Source organism: Bos mutus, chromosome 19 (genome assembly GCF_027580195.1).
Source record: "Bos mutus isolate GX-2022 chromosome 19, NWIPB_WYAK_1.1, whole genome shotgun sequence".
Classification (NCBI taxonomy): Eukaryota; Metazoa; Chordata; class Mammalia; order Artiodactyla; family Bovidae; genus Bos; species Bos mutus.
This window is the reverse complement of record NC_091635.1, coordinates 21,392,587-21,415,013: the sequence shown is the minus strand read 5'-3', so window position 1 is coordinate 21,415,013 and position 22,427 is coordinate 21,392,587. Positions and strand designations below refer to the sequence as shown.

General features: G+C 60.3%; 1 protein-coding gene across 1 annotated transcript in view; it reads right to left on the bottom strand.

Annotated features, from left to right (window-relative positions):
• Positions 1–2,721: 2,721 nt before the first annotated feature.
• TOM1L2 (target of myb1 like 2 membrane trafficking protein) overlaps positions 2,722–22,427 on the bottom strand; it is a 71,854-nt gene continuing 52,148 nt past the window's right edge. The window contains 10 exon segments of the mRNA XM_070389634.1: positions 2,722–6,046; positions 6,610–6,646; positions 8,120–8,179; positions 12,407–12,469; positions 14,463–14,538; positions 15,433–15,550; positions 16,165–16,288; positions 16,501–16,549; positions 18,795–18,808; positions 18,810–18,929. Coding sequence (XP_070245735.1) covers positions 5,898–6,046; positions 6,610–6,646; positions 8,120–8,179; positions 12,407–12,469; positions 14,463–14,538; positions 15,433–15,550; positions 16,165–16,288; positions 16,501–16,549; positions 18,795–18,808; positions 18,810–18,929 — 810 coding nt within the window. The 3' untranslated portion in view covers positions 2,722–5,897.

Genomic DNA, 22,427 nt, shown 5'->3' with positions numbered 1-22,427 from the left:
CTGCTGCCGCGCCGCAGCTGCGCGCTTCCGCGTTAACCCTTTTCTTCCCGGAGGACAGCATCCCATTTCACAGGTGAGCAGAGACAGGCGAAGGGGACGCGCGCCGGGAGCCGCGGGGGCGCCGGCCGGACGAGCCCCGCCCCGGCCCGAGGCGCAGCCAATGGGCGCGGGGCCCTGGGTGGGGTGACGTGGCGTCAACGCCCGGCTCCCGGCGGCTGTGTCACGTGCGCCTTCCGACCGACCCTGCGCCCAGCTCGCGGCGCCCCGCCCGCGCCGCCCCGCCCAGAGCCGGCGCCCCGCCCAGAGCCGGCGTCCCGGCGGGTCCACCTGAGAGGCAGGTCTCGTCTCTGCTCCTTGCCGCTGTGGGCGTCTGAGAGGCACAGGGGCATCGTCTGTGGGTTCAGAGCCGTTTGGGGCAGGTGTCCAGCGCAGGCAGGGCCGAGCCATGTCCTTGATGCCGGAACTCAGGGGCGGGTGGCGGGGCAAGCTCGGGAGCTGCCAGGGCTGCTGGCACTGGGCATTGCCTCACAGGCTACGCAGACCCCTCCCCACTCCTTGAGCCCCCCTGCCCCTGGCCTGCCCTTTCGTGCTTCATTTTGCAGTAGCTGAGCTGGGACCTGTCCAGCTTGTGGCCGAGGCAGCAGAGAGCCTGCAGGGAGCACTGGGTTCCTCCCAGCTCTCCATCTGGTCATAATGGAACCAGATGGCCATTGACATGGCTGGTTCTGGTCTTGGATGACCCTGTGTTCTCATGCCAGTTTGGCTTCTGCTGTGTACTGGACAAGTCATTTGAAGCCCTCTCTGAGCTGCTCTGGGGGTACACCGGCCAGGGAAGAGCCTCAGGAACTCAGTGAGGGCTGGGGCTTACAGGAAGAGTGAGGCATCAACTGACACCACATCCAAGTACAGGCGGGTTCTGATTCTGAGTTCATTGTCAAGTGTACATTTCACTGAAGGCTGCATCCCTGGCTTTTCTTGAAAAATGGGAGTTGAGCAACAGCAGGCTACAGTGGCCTGTGAGCTTCTCTGGTCCCCTCTGTCCCTGAAATCCACCGAGGCAGCGCCCTGGAGGCATTGGGTTAACCATGTTTGACCCCACTTCTCACATCACGGGACACCCTGCCTGCAGCTCGGGGCAGGGGTGGGGAGGGTATGGCTGGTCCCATGGACTCCCTGGTGCTGAAGGCCTGGAGCCCCTGCACCCTCTGAAGCCACCCAGCAAGAGCTGGCAGGGGTTCCACTACAGCAAACGACACTTCTGGGTGAGTCCTGCATGTTCAAGGCCTCTTGTCTGCCCATGCCCAGCTCCTCAGAGCCCCAGAGACCTTTTCCTTGGAAAAGAGGGGGACTATAGAAGGATTTCTTCTCAGCTGTCTTAGTGGGGGACTAGTGGGCAGTGGGCCATGGGCCATGAGTCATGAGTTGACCAACAGGGCTCCCCACACTGCCCCCTCTTCTGGCTGCTCCCCAAGACCTCCCCGCCCTGCAGGCCCTGGAAGAGGGCTCCAGGGCTTCCTGGCTGCAAAGTGTCCTTAATTCTGAGAATTGGACTGGAGCTGCCCCTCCCCTTCCTGGCCAATCTGGCATCCCACATGCTCGCCATGGGATCCTGGCACATCCACGGTGATGTCTCAGCGTCACCCCACTTTGCACCCCACTCAGGGACACAGGCCAGTAACCTCAGATATGCGGATGACACCACCCTTATGGCAGAAAGCGAAGAACTAAAGACCCTCTTGATGAAAGTGAAAAAGGAGAGTGAAAAAGTTGGCTTAAAACTCAACATTCAGAAAACTAAGATCATCGCATCCGGTCCCATCACTTTATGGCAAATAGATGGGGAAACAGTGGAAACAGTGACAGACTTTATTTTTTGGGCTCCAAAATCACTGTAGATGGTGACTGCAGCCATGAAATTAAAAGACACTTACTCCTTTGAAGAAAAGCTATGACCAACCTAGACAGCATATTAAAAAGCAGAGACATTACTTTGCCAACAAAGGTCTATCTAGTCAAAGCTATGGTTTTTCCAATAGTCATGTATGGATGTGAGAGTTGGACTATAAAGAAAGCTGAGTGCCAAAGAATTGATGCTTTTGAACTGTGGTGTTGAAGATGCTGGAGAGTCCCTTGCACTGTAAGGAGATCAAACCAGTCAATCCTAAAGGAAATCAGTCCTGAATATTCATTGGAAGGACTGATCCTGAAGCTGAAACTCCAATACTTTGGCCACTGGATGCGAAGAACTGACTTATTGGAAAAGACCCTGATGCTGGGAAAGACTGAAGGCTGGAGGAGAAGGGGACAACAGAGGATGAGATGGTTGGATGGCATCACTGACTCGATGGACATGAGTTTGAGTAAGCTCCAGGAGTTGGTGATGGACAGGGAGGCCTGGTGTCCTGCAGTCCATGGGGTCACAAAGAGTCAGACACGACTGAATGAACTGAACAGGGACACAGAGCAGGCCTCTTTCGGGGCCCACAGCACCTTTCACAGGGGGACACGACTTCCATCCACAGAGCTTGGGGCCCCCACACTCTGGAGGCTGCTCCCAGACTCCCCTGGCATGGGGCCTTGGTCTCATTCCGACTGCCACCCCCAGGCAGAGGGAGTGGGGCGAGCGTTCCCGGCAGCACGGAGGCCCACGCTGCCTCTGCTTAGACAAAGCTGAAGGTCAGCTCTGGCAGGCCCGACGGAACAGAGATCGCACAGCAGCAGTCTGTTTGTTTGTTTATTGTGGAGTATTTTACATGCAAGATCCCAAACTAGACAGACGTATCTAGGAGAGCTCGTGGGTAGACAGACGCTCCGGTGTCACTGACTCACCCTCCAGTCCTGCTCTGCCGGCAGAGACAGACAGTGACAGACCGCTAGGCTGGGGGACGCCGACAACAAACCTGAGAACCCTCACAAATCAAGTGCAAACTCAAGGGAATAAATATTCACCCCCTTTCCTCCAGGAGCACCTGGAGAGATGCCATAAGCCTTCTGAGTTGATAGCTATTCTCAGGGCACCCCAGGGACAAGAAGGGCTGAAGTTGGGCATGGGAGAGGCAGGGGCCTTGGGGCATCTTCTGGGTGGTGAAGCTGGCTATGCCCACGTTGGGGACAGGGGAGGGGGCCCAGGCCTGGGGGCTGCCAGTACAAAAGGCTCCACTGTCCTCCACAGGGTTTCTTCCTCACTGGCCCACAGCCCCTGAACCCTGTGGAAGGCTGGGTTGGACTGAGTTAGAAGCATGCGGAGACCAAGTGGGGCTGTGGTGGCAGGAAGGAACAGGAGGAGCTGGAGTCTGGGCACCTGCTGCCCCGGGTCCTCACTCGCCCCCACCTCCCCGGGCTCCCTTCTCTGGACCTCGGTAAGGAGGGGAAGGGCAGGGAGCCAAGGTGGGATCCAGGGCCAACAGCACAGTTGATCACACTGAGGGGCTGACAGACAGATGGAAGGACGGATAGCAGACGGCCACCTTGCCCTCTGGGCTGGCCAGTGAAGAGCCACTGCAGCTCTGAGGCCCTTGTCCTTATGCACACAGATAAGCCAGTCGGTCACATTCCCCCGGGGGTCCCGGGCAGGGGCCGCTCTGGGGCAGGCTGGCCAAAGGCCCACCAGTGCCTGGTCATACGAACTCAGTGCTATTTGCTGCTGCCCACTGGTCAGAGAGGCAGGAGGAAGGGGTTAGTTTTCACATCTCAGCACACAACACAGAAAAGGTTAAACACATCCCCAAGAAAATATTTTGACAAAATAAATATTTTAACCTATAATCAGGTATAATTAGTGCTTATAAGGAATCCCAGCAATAATTTAGTGTAATTACATACTGGATCTGCGGTCTCTAACACTGGCAGAGGCTGGTGGCTCGGAGGGTCTCACTCTGCTGGGCAGAAGGCTCTGGCCAGGGTTCCCTCCTGGGAGAGCGGCCCGAGGGCCGAGCCTCCCAGACAGAAGGGAACCAGTGAGATGGGCCCGGGGAACCTGGGGCCTCAGGACAGGAAGGGCGAGCAGCACCCGTCCTGGGCACCTGCTTCCTGGGCGTGGTGGGGGCAGGTGGGGCAGGCTGCTGTGACCTGATGGACGAGTGGAGGGGCAGCTCCGGCCAGGACAGCTGGCGAGGCCACTATCACTCACCACCCTAGTGGCTTGGCCTCTCTAGACTGGGCCTGGCTGAGCAGCTGGAGCTGGGGACGGCTTTGTGGGGTCTCCCCGGGACAGGCTTGTGCTCCTGCCACACTGTCCACCTGGGGACCCCCGGGAGGCCGGCTCCTCCCTCAGCAGATGCTGGGCCCGGCTGCTGTGACTCCCGAAGGACTGACTGACCACCAGAGGCCCACTGTCCTCTGTGGGCTGGCAAGGCAGGCCCCACCCCACAGAGACACACCCCCAAGCTACACTAGAGGCCTGGGGATACCAGCTGGAGTGGCCAGGCACAAGCAGGACCTGCCCTGCAGCTCGTCAGCTGGCTTCGGACGGTTCAGCATCCAAGGCTAACTGAAGGTGGGACCAGGCAGCGGGGAGCCGCGGTGTGGGGGCCCGGCTGGGCAGGGTGCAGCAGGCTGACCCAGATACACGGAGGGGTATCCTCCGAGGACCTGGGGTGTGAGGTGCCAGCAGGACCCCAGGCCTCCCCTGTGGAGGGAGCTGCGGGGGGGCCAGGCCAGGTGTGGGTCCCCCAATGGCGCCTTGGTCTCTACCACACCTGCTGCTGCTGGACCCCCCACAGCCCCAAACCCCGCCCTGAACGCTCCCAGGAGACCCCAGCTTTGCCCTGATGCCGGGGAGCACCGGCTAGAGCTCTGAGCAGGGCTAGGGCTCCCAGGCCAGCAAGAAGCTGCGGGCATAGCCCGTGTGCTCTTCTGGGCACAGGGCAGCTCAGGCTAGATCAGGCTGGGGCCAAGTGAGGACCCAGGACGGAGTGGGGCTCGCCAGTCGCCCCCCCTGCTGAGGTGGCCTGCAAGGTCAGGCTTCAGGACAGTCTGTGGGGGAGGCTGAGTCCCCGCCCAGAAGGAACACAGGAGCCTTGGAGCTGCACCGGCCGCTGGGTCACTGGGATTTCACTCGGGGTCAAAACCACTTACTGCTGTGGGCCCTGGAGGTGGAGGCAGAGGCTACCCTGGGCCGGGCTGAACGAAGCACATTCCGAAAGGCGCCTAGCTTTCCCGGGCCGGCCAGAGCCAGCCCTCACCATGCAGGCCCCTCCACAGACAGGGCGGCGTGCAGAGTGGTGCATGGGGGCAGTGAGGCCACCGCCACGTTACCTCTGCAGGCTCTGCCCACACCGGAGCCATGGGCCCCCGGCAGACCCCTTGGTCCCAGCTCGGCAGGGGGCCTGAGCTAGCAGCAGAAAGTGAAGAGGGTCAAGCAGGTGGTAGATGAGAGACGCCACCCGCGGGCACCACAGAGCCTACTGAAGTGCCAATGCTCATCAGGGAGCGGCAGTGGGGAGCAAGACCAAGCCTGCGGCTGCAGACTTGCCCTTTCTGGGACCAAGGGGGCACAGGCGGGCAGGAGAGGCCTGCTGAGCTGGGCATGGGGCTGGGGTCTGAGCCCCTTCTCTGTGGGCAAGTGACCAGAGGAACTGCTCGGGAACAGCCCCAAAGGGCTGGCCCTGCCTGGGGCTGGGCTGGTCACCAGCTCTTCCTGGAAGAAACAGGCAGAGGGAGCAGGAGGGCAGAGGCTGAGTCTGCAGCTGCAGCGACATTGTCCCACCTCCCAAAGAGAAGGTGGCTAAAGCTGGGCCCAACGAGTGGGAGGCCTGGGAGCAAACACAGTGGTGTTTCCATGGAGATACAGCAGCGCAGGACCAAGTGGGGGCGGGGGATGGGGGGAGTGGCCAGAGCCTGGTGTGGACCGGGGGTGAGAGGTGACCTGCCATGGGGGGGCCCAACCACAGGACAGCTCACAGGGCAAAGAGGGCATCCTCTGACCGCTCCGGCTTCTTCCGGCCTGAGGGATTCGAGGCTGGGGCCGGAGCATCCGCTGGGGGAGAGGGGAGGCTGGGAACCATTTCAGCAGCTTTGGCCCTTTCTTCAAGGAATTTATCGAACTCTGCAACACAGAACAAGGCCCAGCAGGGATGGGTAGGGGCTCAGCTGCCACGCCCGATCCCACAGGCAAGGGCCCCTTTCCTCCTCTGATACCACCAGGGCAGGCGGGAAGCCCGGCCACAACCCAGGGGGCGTGAGGGAAGCGGGCAGCTATGACTCGTGCCCCATCACTGACTTGGTGCTTTTCCATCGTCCAGATCAGCATTGGTGGCAAGGGAGGGAGAGCTGGAAGGGCAATTTCCTCCTTGACCTTGGCAGGGACCCCCACCCCGGCAGGGCTCAGGGCCTCCAGAGGGCCCCAGACCAGCACCCCCTGTGCTGACTGCATGGCGTGTGTTTTGTCTCAGCTGCAATGACCATTCGGGGGTGGGGGGCAGACCAGTCAGGAGTGCCGCCGGTCTGGGGTCCCATGGACCTGGGATGGCTGATTGTGCCTATCAGCACCTCCCACGTCAGCAGGTGACCTGGATGGACAGAGCCCAGGAGTGGGGAGGCGCCAGGGCAGCAAGGAGGCTCTCAGAGCCTAGGAAGGGCACGGCCACAGTGGGTCGGAGGCAGGCCTACCTTCGCTCGTGACGCCCTCCTCCAAGTCATCGCCCTTCTGTGGGAGAGCGGAGAGAGGGTATTAGTGCTGTCCCACGGCCGCTTCCGCCTGCGGCCCACCCGCCAGGGCAACACCCAGTGATACTTCCTACTTCCCAATCTGAGTTCTGCAAGAGCATAATGCTGCTCTCATCTTATTGGAGACACAGAAACTTCTGTTTTTAAAAAGTGAAAACAAAAAGCTGAGGAGGCTCTAGATCCTCCAGAAAGGTCAGAAAGAAAAAACTGAACTGTGCAGCTCCTTCCCTGCTGAAACTCGGGGCAGGACCACAGAAGAGCCAGGACAGGCCGGGCTCCGGGCGCCCCTCCACTCCGCAGACCCTCACAGGCAGCTGCATGGCACTGGGTGGTCAGGGCCATGCCAGCAGCTGGAACCGCGTGAGACCTGGAGACATGGGGGTGCCCCCAAGGCACCCCGGCAGAGGGTTGGCTGGGCTCCAGCCTCCTAGGAGCAGCGCCAGTCTCTTCCTGTGCCCCAATTCGGACACTGAGGACGCTCTGGGTGATCAGTTCTGTTTGGGGGATGTGGGGGCCACTGGGTCCTGCACAGACAGTGATGGGTGGTGGACATGACCCCAGCCTCCTTCCTGCCTCCACCCCTGATCTGCCCTCGAGTGCAGGTCCCCCTTGTGAGGTGGGGGGCCAGGTGTGCCCGCCTACTCTGTGACAGCAGCTGTTTCTCTCCAGGTGTTCTCTTGGGAAGGACCTAATGGGTGCCTCTTCCTCCCCTGGCACGGCCCCCAGGCAGCAGCTTGCGGGGCAGAGAGTGTCTCTGGAAAGCCTGTCTTTGGGATTGGGTGGGCAGTGTGCTGGCCCGGAGCGGCAGGAGATCCTCCTAAGGTCTGCCATCCTAGTTGGGGGCCTGACAGGAGGTGACAAGAAACAGGAGATGAGGTGTCCCCAGGTCAGGGCGACAGTCCCGTCAGCCATGACGTGGGCAAGCACCCCTTTCCAGGGTGCATTTCTCCAACAGCCCCCCAGGGGCTAACAGTGCTTGGCAGGAGGCCAGCACCGGGGCAGGGCAGGGGGATGGGCCAGCACAGCCTCCCCTCTCAGAACCTGCTGCCATGGGGAGACACATGACGTCCTAACCTCCCTGCCTGTCTCTGGGGACAAAGACAGTGGCCTCTGGAGCCAGTAAAGCCAAGATGCCAGGCTACGCTGGGGAAGGGTGATGACAGTGATGGAAAAATAAACACCCACTCACAACTGTGAAAATTTCACAATTAAAATAAAAAAATGAAAACCAAAAAAATTAAAATTAAAAAACACACAAAAACCAAAAGAATCCAAGAGCATACACCTGGAATCGCAGAGTGACTGGGAAAAGTCAGGGTGCGTCCTCGAGGCGCCTGCCCAGCCTCCCTCCTCCACTCCCCAGGGAGCAGCCCCTCGGGCCCCCAGGCCAGCCCCAAGGGGCCCCGGCCTGGGCCTCGCCACTCCCCACCAAAATAGAAACGTGGAGTCTCACCAGGTCGGTCCTGAGCCACACCTCAATGTCGTCCATGACCGAGGGCTGCACCACGGGGATCTGCGGAGGTGGCAGGCAGCGGCCAGGCAGCCCCCAGCCAGGCAGGGAGACAGAACAGCGGACACGTCAGTGCAGGCAGCCCAAGGCAACCAAAGGCACACAGAGAGGGACACGCGGGGCAGGCGGGCAGCAGCCAAGGGAGGTGGCAGGGAGGGAAGCAGCGGCTCTACGAAGCGGGGCAGCGGCCAGGTGGGCGCGGGGAGGAGGTGCAGTACGCGTTCTTCAGTGGATAACTTTTTGACTAGTGTGTCCGCCCTTGGTCCCGGGGCCCCAGCAGGATGGGGAGGCCGCACAGCGGCCCATGGCCCAGGGTGGCACAGGGCGCGGGGTTGGCAGGAGTCTGGGCTCTGTTCACTGAAAGGATCCTGAAATATGTCCCGGGGCATTTCCGAATGGGGAGAGCACCCAGGCCTAAGGGTGGCCTGGCCCACAGCAGCCCAGCACATTCCTCCACCAGCAGACACAGGCAAAAGCAAGCACTCTGATGACCAGAGGGGCCGTAGGCTGTGGTCATCTGTGTGTCTCTTTAGTGGGAAAACCGCAAAGCAGCCTGAATGCAGCAGCCTCCTCTCGCCCCACCCTCCCCTCCCAGCCTTCAGGACGTGGCCCCCTCCTCCCCACCATCAAAGGGCACCTGAGAGCAGGGGAGGGGGCGGGGGAGCAGGGGAGGGGACCGGGGTCCTGAGAGAAGGAGGGTGCCCAACCATCGCCTGGGCCTTGTCCATGCCGGGGCTGCCTGTGCCCAGGGCCCGAAAATCTATTTGGCTGGAAATAGTGAAGCTGCTGGCAGATGTCAAAAGATAGTAATGTGATAAGAAGTAAGAGTAACCTTTAGTCCCCCTGAAGTCACGCTAATGAAATGTTGGCTCCCTGCCTAGAGAAACAGGTGGACGGTCCTTGATCGAAGTGACCTGTGTCCTCACCTAGGTTAGCCCATGAAGTACCTCTTGGGACCCACTCGCAAGCCCACTGTTTCTAGAAAACTCTCCAGCACTGTGTCTGCAGCTGGGTTCACCCCAGGGCCACACAGCCAGGCCGGCAGACCCCATATCCGGCCTCCACAGGCGTTTTAGAGAGGCGCAGGCCAACCTCCACCAGATTATTTGTATTTACTTGACCTACTGGGGCCTTATAAACGCTGGAATGAAAAAACACCCTGAAATGACCATGAGGCTGAGGGACACGTGGTCCTTGCTCTGCAGGGTGGGCCGCCGTGCGCACTGGCACCACCTGAGGCCCCTTTCGTCCCGAGCGAGCAGGAGCAGGGGCACCCGGGGCACGACCTGCCAGGTTCACGCTTGCTGGCAGGGTTTCCACCCGACACGTTCTCATGACAGGAGATGCAAGTTTTCGTTACTGTGATTCTTCTAAGCCGGGATGCCGGCCTCGGGGAGGGCGCCTGCCACCTGCCACGTTCCCAGAACCCAGCATGGAGAGTCAGCACGTCTCCAGGGAGAAACCGGCAACTCCAGCTGCTGGAGCAGGGGGTCCCTGATGCCCACCAGCCTCAGCCTGCCCAGGACGAGCAGAGAGGCTCATCAAGTTGCAAAGCTTGAAAAAAGCTGCTAAAGGGGTCATTGGCTTTAAGCCCTCTTTACTGTTCAGAATTGATCCCCTGGGGTCAGGGATCATGCCCCGTTTTCCCCTCTGGACCGATCTTGAGAGCCAGCACGCTCAGAAGATAAACACTGACCTGTGAGAAGCTCCTCACCCCTTGAGCTGGCGGAGGCAGATCTCCCCTCCCATGGGTGGACTTGCCCCTCTCCAGGAGCTCCCTGCCTGTGGGCCCTGGCCTCATCTGTGAAATGGGGTGACGGCTTCCACCACTCACCACCCTGTAGCCCTTCATTTCCAGGCTGCTCATTCTGTTTCTAATTCAGAAACCCAAGCCTGACCCCTGACTGAGAGGTGTGGAGTAGGTCAGCTGTGGGTGACAGGACAGCTCACGTGACCTTGGGATGGGCTGCGCTGCCTCGCTGGATGCAGCGCCTGGGCTCACGAGCCACCTGCCACGTGGTCGATGTGGGAGCACTACGCCAGGGCAAAGTTTCTGTGAAAACCAGGCGTGTCAGATACGCTGGATACTTGGCTGCCCTGTGGACAGCCCCGGCCGCGGGCGCATCCCCAGGCCCGAGGAGTCTCAGTGTTCTCACCCTGAGCGACCTGGGCTCTGACGCGGTCTGCGGGGAGCACCTCCTGGGCAAGGGGTCTGCAGAGTGTGAGGTGGAGGAAGGAGATGGAAAGGAGAGAGAAACAAAGGCACCTCTCATGTGGGGACTCTGATGAGGATCTGCAGCCGGACTCCCTCACCCTGTCCTCAGCCCTGATCTGCACTCGCTGGCGGGCAGCTCGCTCACTGGCTGGCTCACTCACCGGCCCAGGAGGGAGGGGGCTGCCACCAGCTCAGCCACTGCCAGGCACCCTCGGCTGCGTTTGGGGGCTGCGGGTCTATACAGGGAGCCCTGCCCCTGCCCCAAACCTGGAGCAGACTCTCTGCTGACCTACTGTGGTTCCTGCTGTGCTTCCCTGGCTCCCCCCGCCCACCCCCTCCCCACCCCGTGTCGCCCTTCCCCGCCCCGTGTGCCCTCTGACCGAAGCCCGGAGAGGCAGAAACACCCTGAAGCCGGATGGGGCACCTACACTGCCTCCCCCACCCCCCAGGCAAGCTGCACCAGAAGGTTCTCAGGGCCTCTCCTCCCCACAGGGAAACCTACGCTGTTTCCAATGAGGCCGGAGCCAGTGGTGCACTCAAGGGTGATATCCCACTCAAGGGTGATATCCAGGGGCTGTGGACCCTCCTGACAGCCCGCCCTCCACCTCCTCACCACCACCTACAAGCCCTTGGTCTCACTCAATAGTACAAAAAGTTTCCAAGCAAAGAATTTGTACTCAGGCAGTTTGGAAAGACTTGGGTTTCTACACTATGGGAAATAAGGCAAAGCAATTAATATACATTGTTTTAAAAAAAAGAACAAACACACTGCAATCAGACAGGTGAGATGCAAGGTTAGTTGTTAGCCTGGCTTATTTCTGAAGTCGGAGCCTGGAGCTCTAGGTGGGGCCAGGCAGGGGCGGCGCCACCACTGGCTGCCGAGCCACACCGCGCGTTGCGGGCAGTATCCTTTTTTGCAGGATTAACAGGTCCAAGGACACACTATGGATCCTCCCAATTTGGACAATGGAGGGAATATGCTTTAAGGAGTCCTGCTCTAAGGCCACTCACACGTATGGGGTGGAGCCCCAGCCTGCCCCAAAGAAGCAGACGAGGGCCTGGCTGGCCTGTGTCTCTAAGGTTGGCACTGGGCCTGGGGCAGCAAGCAGGGCTGTGGAGCAGTGGGCGATAACCCCAAATGTGGCTGGGCCCAGTCACCGGCTCCAAGCTGGATGGGCAGACACCCTGGCCTGGGCTGTAGCGACCCTGCCACACCTGGCTCTGCCAGGAGACCTTGTGCCACTCACAGGCCCAGGCATGCTGGCCCAGCCTGAACAGCCCTCCACTGGCCCATCCTGGCCCGGGCCCTAGGAGTCAGTCCCGCTTCCTCCTGGAGTGTCCAGCGTCTCCCGCTCTGGTCCCATGACCCACAGACCTCTGGTTTCCATGGCAGAGGCAGGTAGCCACGTGGTGGCTCCGTGAGAGGTAAGCTGCTCTCTGCCCGGCAGGCAGGCTGGAGCAGGAGACCCCTCTGTGCACAGACTTGGGCCACTTGATCACAAGGCAGGAGGGACTCTCCCAGGCTTTGGCCGTGGACGCCCTACTTCCCAGGGCTGACTGACTGTGTGATCCCAGTGCCCTGGCCCTGGACTCCTCTCGTTCTGTTCCTGTTGTGTCTGTGTTTCGTCAGGGGCTGCAGACCTTTCTGGGGGACACGGTGGGCACAGACCCCACTGGCTGAGGACGGCCTCATTCACAGCAGGGGGCCCCCCACCCCCAGGCAGAGGCCACAGGACTCGTACTCATCCTACAAAGTGAATACTGCCCAGAGCTCCAGGGACAGTGAAGGGGGAAGGGCCCTCCTCTCACTCCTGCAAACGCCCGAGCTCAGCAGAAAACCAGAGCTGTGTTTCTGGGGCTGGAAGTCTGTGGCTTAAGGAGACAGACAGGAGGGTGAGACTGGGCACCCGCCGGGGTGGGGGGTGGCCCTGGACTGTCCGACTCACAGGGGCTCAGCAGGCGACAGAGGGAAGTGCTGGGGGCACAGGGGATCAGCGCGGTTGATGACCGCTCACCATTCCTTGGGCTATGAGCCAGCTGTCTATGGGCTCCAGGGCGGAGTCCCCACCTTTACCTCTCTTCGGGGTCGAGGACAGAAACGTCCCAGAAAGGAAAGTCACAGCGAGACCCGTGGTAAAGAAGGCAAGAGCCGGTGTCATGGAAACAGAGAAGCTAAGTCACCGAGGAGCTGGACCCAGCACCCCACGCCCTCCCAAACACCCCTTGACTCCTGCATAAAAGAAGGAGTTAAGTACAGGGGATCCCAACAGGGCAGGGCATGCTCAAGCCCTGTCCCCACCCCAGGAAACCTCTTGAGGCCAGCGGGGATGCCCTCCCGCCTGGGACTCTTGGGGTCACCAAGGGGCGACGTCACAGAAGCAGCTGTGGCATAATCATTTCTATTTCTTCTCATTTCTGCTTTTTTCCTCTTTTCCCCTTTCAGTTACCTGTGTGTTTCTTTTCCAACTGTTAACGAGAATGCTGAATTTGCCTTTTTACATAGTAAAAGTATTTAAAGTTAAGACTCCTGATTTGGATGTACTGTGGAGGTGCAGTTACACAATTTTTCCCCTTTTATTGTGTTCTTAACTTTACCCTTGGCCCAGTTTTCATTTCCAGGTCAGCACTGTTTAGGATATGAACAACAAAACCTGAAGTACAGGCCTGAAGATGCATGTAAGTGTGTGTGTGGACAGACACACCCACGGATACAGACATACAGACACACACAGAGACAGGGATACCCACACACAGACACACAAACTCACAGACACACAGACGTGGACATGCACAGACAGGCATATGCCCCCCACAGTCGTGCACACACACACACACACACACACGCTGTCCACAGGAACCCTGCTCCCACACCCTCCACTGAGCAGGACACATGGGGAGCAGACTGTCTCCCGCAAGTGAAGATGCTGACGAGAGAGAGGCAGCCAGGCCAGGCACCCGCCCGCCTAGGGTGAAGGGTGAGAAGCTGGCCACGTTCCTGAGCTTGAGCCTCGGGCACTGGCATTGGGACACATCTGGGCCAGGTGGGGCAGGCCTGAAGGCAGAGAGGGAAGCTGACCAGGCCAGCTTGGCTGGGGGGGCCAGGGGAGGGGCCTCACTGGCCCCCTGTGCCCTGAGTTACAGGGAGGCATCTCAGCAACAGGAGACACTGGACCATGACCACCAGAGCACACAGCAGAGCTAGCCTCAGGGGTCTGAGGGGGCAGGGCACTGAGAGCCACAGCCGAGCTGGCTCTCTGGTGCCCCCTAGTGGCCGGTGAGGAGAGACACATGACTCTCACCGAGCTGCCTAAACCAGAAGGGACCAGGGGAGCAGCTTTCCTGCAGACAGCAGGCCACAGCACTGCTGCCTGCTCGGGCCACATGGATGGGGCTGCAGGAGGCCAGGGGCTGACGCTGAGGAAGTGCTGCCCCTTGCTAGCCCAGGCCAGGTGTGGGTAGCTGTTCTGGGGCTACAGTTCACCCCACATGCATTCGTTCACTCACAGCCACTCATTTCTCAGTTAGGCAGAATGAGCCATCACAGCATCTGGGGCCCCAACAACCCGACCTCCACTCTCAGCGCTGCCCATCCCCCTGCAGCCCAGCTCCCCAGCCAGCCCAGAACACCAACCCCCTTCTGATGGAACAGGTGGGTAGGCCTGCGGGACCTCCTGTCCCTTCTGTGAGGGCCTCACCTATTGGGGTGCTGCCCAGCCCAGGGCACTACAACCTCTGGGGACAGACTCCCTGACCACAGGAGCCCTGAGAGCCCAGAGCCACCTCGGGGGCACAGCGGGGCTCCCAGTCAGACCTCTTGGGGTACAGCCTTGCCCACTGCTCTCGGGATGCCCTCACAGTCTCCCCCTCTCGGGGCCTGTCTCCTCCTGGAAAAGCTGACACTGCGGTCTCCCACAAGGTGGGGGGACTCGGTGAGCTGATGTGGCTCACCCAGGTCTGCCCCTCTGGTCTACCCCACTGCCATCAGCTCTGCCTAACTCTCTAGCCACCTTCACCCCCACCCCCACCCCCCCGGCCTTCCCTCCAAGCAGAAAAGCAGGGTTCCAGACCTACCACTTCGGAGCTCTGTTTCCGACCATCAACTGCCACAGCAGGTACTCCGACGGCCTGGGGGTCCTCGTAGGTGGGCCTGGGGACAACGGAGCACAAACGGGGAAGTCATGGAGATGGATGGGGTGGACTGGTCATCCCCTCTGGCCGCAGGACCTTCCTCACGAGTGCTTGGCAGCCTCGGCATTTAGGCCGGGATCTGAAGGCAGCTGAAGCCAGGAGGTCCAGCTGCTCACTCCCTCTGCACCTCAGTGTCCCCCTTTCAAGTAACAACATGAGGCATCTCTAAGGCTCAAGGACGGGGTGCTGTGAGAGAGCAGCCATATGAAGCAGAGCAGCGGCCTTGGGGGCATCTGACAAGTGAGGGGTCTCCCGGTCTAGGGTCAGGGTCTATCACTCATTGTGAGGCTGTCTCTTCTACTCCCCAACTTCTTGTGCTGAAGCACGGCCTGGGGCCCTGCTCAACCTGCTGAGCCCTGAGCACAGACCCAGAGATCTGGATGCATCAAGATGCTGGGCCCTAGGAGGTGGGTCAAGGCTTAACAGAAGGCTCCCAGAAGCAGATGCAGGGGGCTGTGTGTTTTGGAATCAACTCCCACAATTCCACCTGGCTCACCGTAGCCAGAGTCTCTGTCAGGGAGGCCGCTGCCCACACCCCTGGGGCAAGGAACCAACTTGTTGCCTGCCTGCCACATCCTCTTGCCTCCCTCGCACCCGCCCCCCACCCCACACACACACAGGCAGTTCCAGCAACCACAGTGCCAAGCAGGGGGAACAGCGAGCCCAGACTCGGACAGACTGACACGGCCGGGATGCCGGCCTCACGCAGCATCAGTGTCTCTGGCCAGGTTCCAGCAGCCAGAGTGTGAAGTCCCGGCCCTGGCGAATTAAAAACCCCACTGTGCTGGCCATGGGGCCAGGCCGGGGTCAGCCCCCCAGTATCCCCAGAGCCATCAGAAGGGCCCCCACGTACGGGTTGCGCTGCTCAGCCGAGGCACTCCCTCTGGTCTGGGCGAACACATCGAAGCTATCCCGGGGCTGGCACTGCTGCAGCGAGCTCAGGGTGCCACTGACACTCTCCGTACCCAGGTCTGCACACAGAACACAGCATAGGTGACCACAGACGTGGGCCTGACCTCGGGAACGACCCCCCACTCCCCAGTGGGCTGCCCCTGGTGGATGGAAGTCCTAAGGGGAGAGAAGGGTAGAGAACAGCCACAGCCCCACAAGCTGCTCCCAGACAAGGGCAAGCAGTGAGCAGGCGGGCCCTACAGGGCGCGCCGCGAGCCAGTCACAGTGGCCATGGACCAGGGTCCTTTATGTGACAAATATTACATAGGTGCCCACATGTCACCAGTCAGCCGCCAACCCTTCCAGGCCTGGTGTGGCCTCAGCAGCCTTTGGGGCCGCAGGTCCAGCACCTGAGGAGCTGACACCAGTTTGCCGCCCTGGCCCAGCTGACACTGAGAAGATCACTCGGGCCACACAGGATGTCCATGTGCGACACAGCAGCCACCTATCCTCAGGACCAAACAGCCTCCAGTTCCTTGGACCGCCACCCCCCAACTCAGGTTTCCAACAGGTTCAAACTCTAAGCTTAGGGAGAAGCCTTGAGCTGAAGCTGGCACAGCAGGACCCGGCCCACACTGCCCCATGGACCGCCCCCCCCGAGGCCAGGAGGTGGGGGGAGGCCAGGGACACTCACCCAAGCCGGCGAGCTGGGAGGAGAGAGAAGATGGGGGTGCTGTGCTCCCCACAGTCGGGCTCACCACGGCTGGAGACCCCGGGCCCAGGTCTATGAGGTTGTCCTCTGTCACTTCGCTTAGCACCTGCCAGGCAGGAGACATGCTGGCCCAGAGGGGAAAGCCCACAAGGTCCCAGGGTTTCCCTGCACCTACCCACCAGGGATGTTCCCCCACCCTCCCCCTCAGAGTTTGCCCTCCCATCACCCTAATATTTCAACCATAGCTAGGAAAACCAGAGGTAAGGTCAAATCCAGGCCAGTTTCCTGGCCCCCAGGCAGGGGAGAAAGAACACTCACCCCATTAGTGGCATTTTGAGCAGATCGGCCTGACCTGTATCGTTCGAACCTAAGGGGGAAGGGAAAGTGGAGTAAGGAGGGTACGGGGAGGTGGAGCTGTGGTGCCCGTGGGCCCGGAGGCCAGTAGAGACCCAGGCTCATTTGGGGGCCTGAGAGCGGACACCCCGTACACACACAAGTTTGTCCTGCCTGCCTCTGCATGGGGCGACTGGGGTGGGGGTCAGCCTCCCCATGGGCACTGCAGGAGAGGGAGGAGGTGCTGGCTGGCACGTCCAGGAGGCATCAAAGCACACCATGGGTTCCTCTGGCTCAACTCTCACTCACTGAGCTCCTGTGGCCCCCCAGACCACAGGCGCCTCTGGGCCCTGCAGGGGCGCTGGGTCAGCCACCTTCCGTGGGGGCATCTCAGATCCAGGTGAGGACTGCCACCCTCCCTGTCAGGCAGCTCTGCTGGAGAGTGAGGAGCTGAGGTGCTGGAGGAAAGGGTGGGGCCCATGGGCTGGCACCTGGAGGAGGAAGGCAGGCTCAGGCCCTAGCAGCTGTGTGGGGGTCAGTCACCAGAGAGAGGACCTAGCCTGGTCAAGGACAGACTCTCCTCTCCTGCACTCAAGGCATTCTGTCCCAGGCAGGGACCAGCATAGCAACCCAGACACTGTAAGCTAAGACCTCTTATAGCTGGGGCTCTGCTGGGGTTCCTGCCCCTCAGTGGTCCCCGCCACGTGCTGCAGTCACGCCTGGTGAGCAGGGATCCTGAGGACAAGCCGGGGTGCGGTTTGTACTCGGTCTACACGGACAGGAATTCTAACCCACCTGTAGTTCGTGTGCTGGAGCACCTCCCCCGTGCCCTCACTGACAGTCAGTCCTGTCAGAGGCTCTCTGGCCAGAAGGTCTGCCAGCCCTGTGTATTACCGTTACCCTATTCCTGAGATGGGTTTACCGGGTGAGAAGCTCAGCCCATTGAAACTGGAGACACGGGAGACGCAGAGCAGGGCCCAGGGCTCTGGGGTCGGGAGTGGAGCTCCCCCCGACCCGGCTCTACTCCTGTGCCCCCTGGCACTCGGGGCCCCGGATGGCCCCGCATTCCTACCATGGTCGGCCCATCACCCAACTGGCAGACACAGGGCCACCCACTGCTGCCGCCACAGCTGAAGCAGAAACAAGGCCCAGAGTTGTGGCACTCACAGCAAAACCAGCCTGAGGCCCAGATGCCCATTGGTCATGTGGACCTTCTGTGACGCCAGGTCGTCCAGCTAGGGTCTGCAGCCCGGAGGCCACCTCATCCTGACGGCAAAACACTGGCCTGGCCAAAGTGCTTCCTAGGGCTGCTGCTGCTGCTAAGGCACTTCAGTTGTGCCCGACTCTGTGTGACCCCATAGACGGCAGCCCCCCAGGCTCCGCCTTCCCTGGGATTCTCCAGGCAAGAACACTGGAGTGGGTTGCCATTTCCTTCTCCAATGCATGAAAGTGAAAAGTGAAAGTGAAGTCGCACAGTCGTGTCCAACTCTGTGCGACCCTACAGACGGCAGCCCACCAGGCTTCCCGTCCCTGGGATTCTCCAGGCAAGAACACTGGAGTGGGTTGCCATTTCCTTCTCCAATGCATGAAAGTGAAAAGTCAAGGTGAAGTCGCTCAGTCGTGTCCGACTCTTAGCAACCCCACGGACTGCAGCCTCCCAGGCTCCTCCGTCCATGGGATTTTCCAGGCAAGAGTACTGGAGTGGGGTGCCATCGCTTTCTCTAGCTTCCTAGGGCAGCCCCCTCCAAATCCAGGGTGGGAACCCGCTCACCACCACCTGCCTGCTTAACACTGCCTGGATCCCACACTTCTTCCAGAGGGAAGGCTCGGGGAAGGGAGAGAATATGCAGGTTTGCTACCTTGAACCCCAAACTGACTTGTCTGCAGGAGGAGCGAGAGAGTGCCCGTGGCAGCAGCGACCCGTGGCACTCACACCCCTTGCCTCAGAGCCTCCAGAGACTGACGTTGCAAAGAAGAGGACAGTCTCTCCTTTCCAAATATGGGAAAGGAAATCTTCCCTGGTAGAGATTTCCCCCTTTAATCCTTTGCAGATTCAGGGGCTCCTCCAAGGAGCAGGTGCAGGAACCAGGGGTTCCCGGCAGTTCTCCTTCCTGGGCGGGAGACATGGGACCAGCTTGAGGTTCACGGAGGGCAGCGCTTGCCTTCACGCCCCCACCCCCGGCCCCTTCCCTGGACTGCCCCGCCCCGGGCCCCGCCCCTGCCACAGACCTTTCCCCCTCCCCGGGCCCCGGCCCCCCCCGCCTCCCCCTCCCCACCACCTCTCGTAGCGCAGGGAAGACGTTGTTGAGGTCGTCGTTGACGTGCAGCAGCTCCTCTGTGACCTCCTCGTTGCACACGCGGGAGATGAGCTCCACCACGCGCTGCTGCATGGCGCGGCAGGTCCGGTGCAGCTCCTGCGGACACACGGCCCGGCTACCGCGGGCTCGCTTCAGAGCGGCGCGTGCCGGCTCTAGAAGCCACCCCAGGGCCCATGCTCTAGAAGCCACCACAAGGCCGGGCGTGTGCGCGAGGCCCGGAGGACCCCCCTGCTCCGCCCCACCAGTAGATGAACAAGCGTTCTAGCGTGCGCTCTGCTGTGTGCGGAGAACAACTTTACACAGACCGCTTGTAAAACCTGAGAACACGATTCCCTGCAGTTGCTTCCTCTCTTCAACAGAACATGACAGACGCCACCCCATCACTTGGGACAGGCTGCCCCATTCTCTATCCCCACGCATCTCAACGCTTTCTGGGCACCAGCCAAGACTGCTTGTGCGCTGTGAACACACCCCGACTCAGCGCCTCCAGCACGCCCCCAGCCACCACCCCCCACCTCTAGTTAGCAAAGCCAGGCTCCCACCCACCCCAGCGGAGGCGCCACAAGCTCAAGCAGAACAAGCCCCTCCGCGGACTGCAGGCAGCGGCTCCAGCACCCGGCACACCTGCCTGAAGAAGGGACAGCACCGGCCTGGAGAAGGCGGGACTGCAGTCAGTCTCCCCAGGAGCCCAGCCCCTGTGGGGTGTCAGGACTACAGCAAGCAGTCCTGACCCTCAGCTGTCCGGGGCGGGAAGCGGGTGGAAGAAGAGGTGAAGCTCTGCCCAGAGCCCTCCCATGCCCCCTGCCCACTACCCAGGGTTCTGGCCCCGGCCACGACAGCCAGGGTGCGTCATCTGCTTTCACCTGTTTAATATGCTAGAGGTCTCTGTACAGTTTTACTCTTGGAGAAGGGTTCCCTGACCCTACAGAGCATTTGAGAGGCACTAGATGATTTCTGAAGGAGACCCAAAGCTGTGCACTGGTGCATGGCTCCTGTGGCCTTCCGCTGAAGCGGAGGGGGCAAGACAGCCCCCAACCCACTGGCAGGGCCTTGGATGCGCCACACCTGCGCCAGCGCCCAGGGGCCCTTCATGGAGCTTCACCTACACATGGACCCAGATCAGGGGCCTCTTGGGGTCTCTGCACAGAGAAAGTTTTACCTTCTCCTTGCTTCAAATTTTTAAGTTATTATCTTAAAAAATTACAAAGGAAAAAAAGAGAGAGATTGTATAAGTAAGAAAGACCACAGCATAAAGATTTGTGCCACCATGGACACCCGCCGGCCACCCTCAGGGCCTCCAAGCGATCATCCACAGCCAGACGCAGCGGCTCCAGGCAGACCTTCCTGCCTCCCTCCAGCTCCACGCCACCCAGACAGGCACCTTCTTCCGGTCCTGAGCTGAGACAAGGCGACCAGAGCCTGCCACCGGCCCTAGCTTAGACAGGAATGTCCTCACCGCAGACAGTCTCTGTCTGGCCTCCTGGGTCTGGTTCTCAACAGCGGGGTGAACAGCTGGTCACCACTCTTGGTGCAAACGCCCTCCATCCATCAGAGCACCTGGCAAAATATCCTTTTCCTGTCTAATTAATCCCCACACCTTCATCTTCTCTTTAAGGGACACTCTCATCCCCACATTGCAGAACAACCTTTTAATCATCTTGCTGGGTTCCCAGGAACAGGGAATGGGGTCCTGCAGATCTGCGCTCTGCAGCTGCAGAGGAGACGGAGGAAGAGAAAGTCTTTGTTGACGACAAGAGGGGAATAATGAAGCTGAACACATAGTCAACTAGGTTTCTCTGGAGAAAATGGTCCTGGCCATCTAGGCTTCTATTGAAATGAGACGCAAGAAGCAAGATAAACCATCTACTATTTGAAGAGACAACGTGGGGCAGGGCTTCTAACAGGAGCCTTCCAGGAGCTGGGGGACAGCTGTGAAGGAATGCCTGTTCTGGACGCCATTGGATTAATTAAATATTATCGCTAACTGCAGACAAAGCTACAGAGGCTGGTCTGGGGGCAGCAGGGGTGTGGCTGTCAGCACCGGGATCCCAAGGATTCCAAAGGCTGGACTCCCGAGTGCGACTGAGGGCCAAGCTCTAGCAGACAGAGGCAGAGCCTCAGGTTTCAGGCCCAGACCTGGAGCCCACGCGCAGCCAGGAGACATGGCTAGAGAGCTCTCAAGGAAGATGGAGGTTCCCCAGCACTGCCTCCTGCTGAGAAACACCAGCAAGGGAGGGCAGCCGACCACAGCAGTGAAGGACCTGCCCCACAGGAGATGAATTCGTGATGCTCAGCTGGTGGGGCCGCAGGCAGGGATTGGACGTGAATGAACAAGCATGCACAGCCCCACTGGCTCTGACAAGCTGCGCCTGGCCCTATGCTGGTGACTTTTCAGCTGCTTTCCAGTCCTTTGCCAGGGCAGCGATTACTCCAGGCTCCAAGTCACGAGCTCCTGGAAAGGGACCCGGGCACCCCTCAGCTGCGGCTCTTCTGCTCTGTCGAGCTGCTTCCCAAAGGCTATCCGAATCCTGTGTTTGGAGGAGGAGGTGCTTCCCAGGCCTGTCACTGAGGATGTTCAGGAATGAGGGTGCTAGGCAAGCTGCCGTCAGGGGGCCAGCATAGGGCAGGGCTGGACCAGCTGCCAGCGGGTCTCTCCGGCCCAGAGAAAGGCATCTGTGCTACTCCAGGCCCTGGCCTCACCATCCTGGGGGGACTCAGCCTCGCCTCGCCCACCTTGCTCCAGCTCCTGCCGCTCCACAGGTCCTTCGTGAAATGCAGGAAGCCGTTGGTCACCCTCCCAGATGCTGGTCGTTGCTGTGGTGTGCCTCGCTGACACCTTCTGCCTCCCTCTTCCCGTGTCCTACACCTCCTACCCAGCAATTTACACTCAAATCCGCAGCAGCTTCTGCTGGTGTGAACACTTGGGCTGATGACAAGCGCATTTATTCCCATCGTGAGCTCTGGACAGCTCTGCCCTGAGCAGTCTGGCGGCCCTCCAGCCCGACCCTTTGCCAGCAGACTGTGGCACTTTCCCACGTGGAGCCTTGCTGTCCGGTGCAGCCCTGACCCCTGGGAGACCCCGCCTGGCTGGCTCCTGGCTGTGGGGGAAGGGAGGAGGGGGGCGTCGGGGACTGCTTGAGAGGCACAGCCAGCAGCCAGCAGACCCTGTCTGCTCATAGTGCTGCCGGCTTGTGAGTCTTTCATGCCAAGAGGACAGCCTCCCACTGGCACCCAGGGCCATCCCTACTGTTTGGTTCATAAGACAGCAGCGAGTGGGCAGGCTTGGAGTCAGAGCAGAACAGAGGGGAAGGAAACGTCATGGGAAGCAACCTATTTTTGAAAACTGTGAGCTGACGCCGAGAGATCAGGTTCTGTGTGTCTTGGCTGACAGGCTTGTTTGAACACACACACGTACATGCACACACACACGCAGAGTGCATGCTGTCTGGTCGGCCCTGGCTCTCTTGTTTGAACACGCACACATGCAGAGTGTATGCTTCCTGCTCAGCCTTAGTCATCTTGTTTGAACACACATGCATACACACACACACACACGCAGAGTGCATGCTGTCTGGTCGGCCCTGGCTCTCTTGT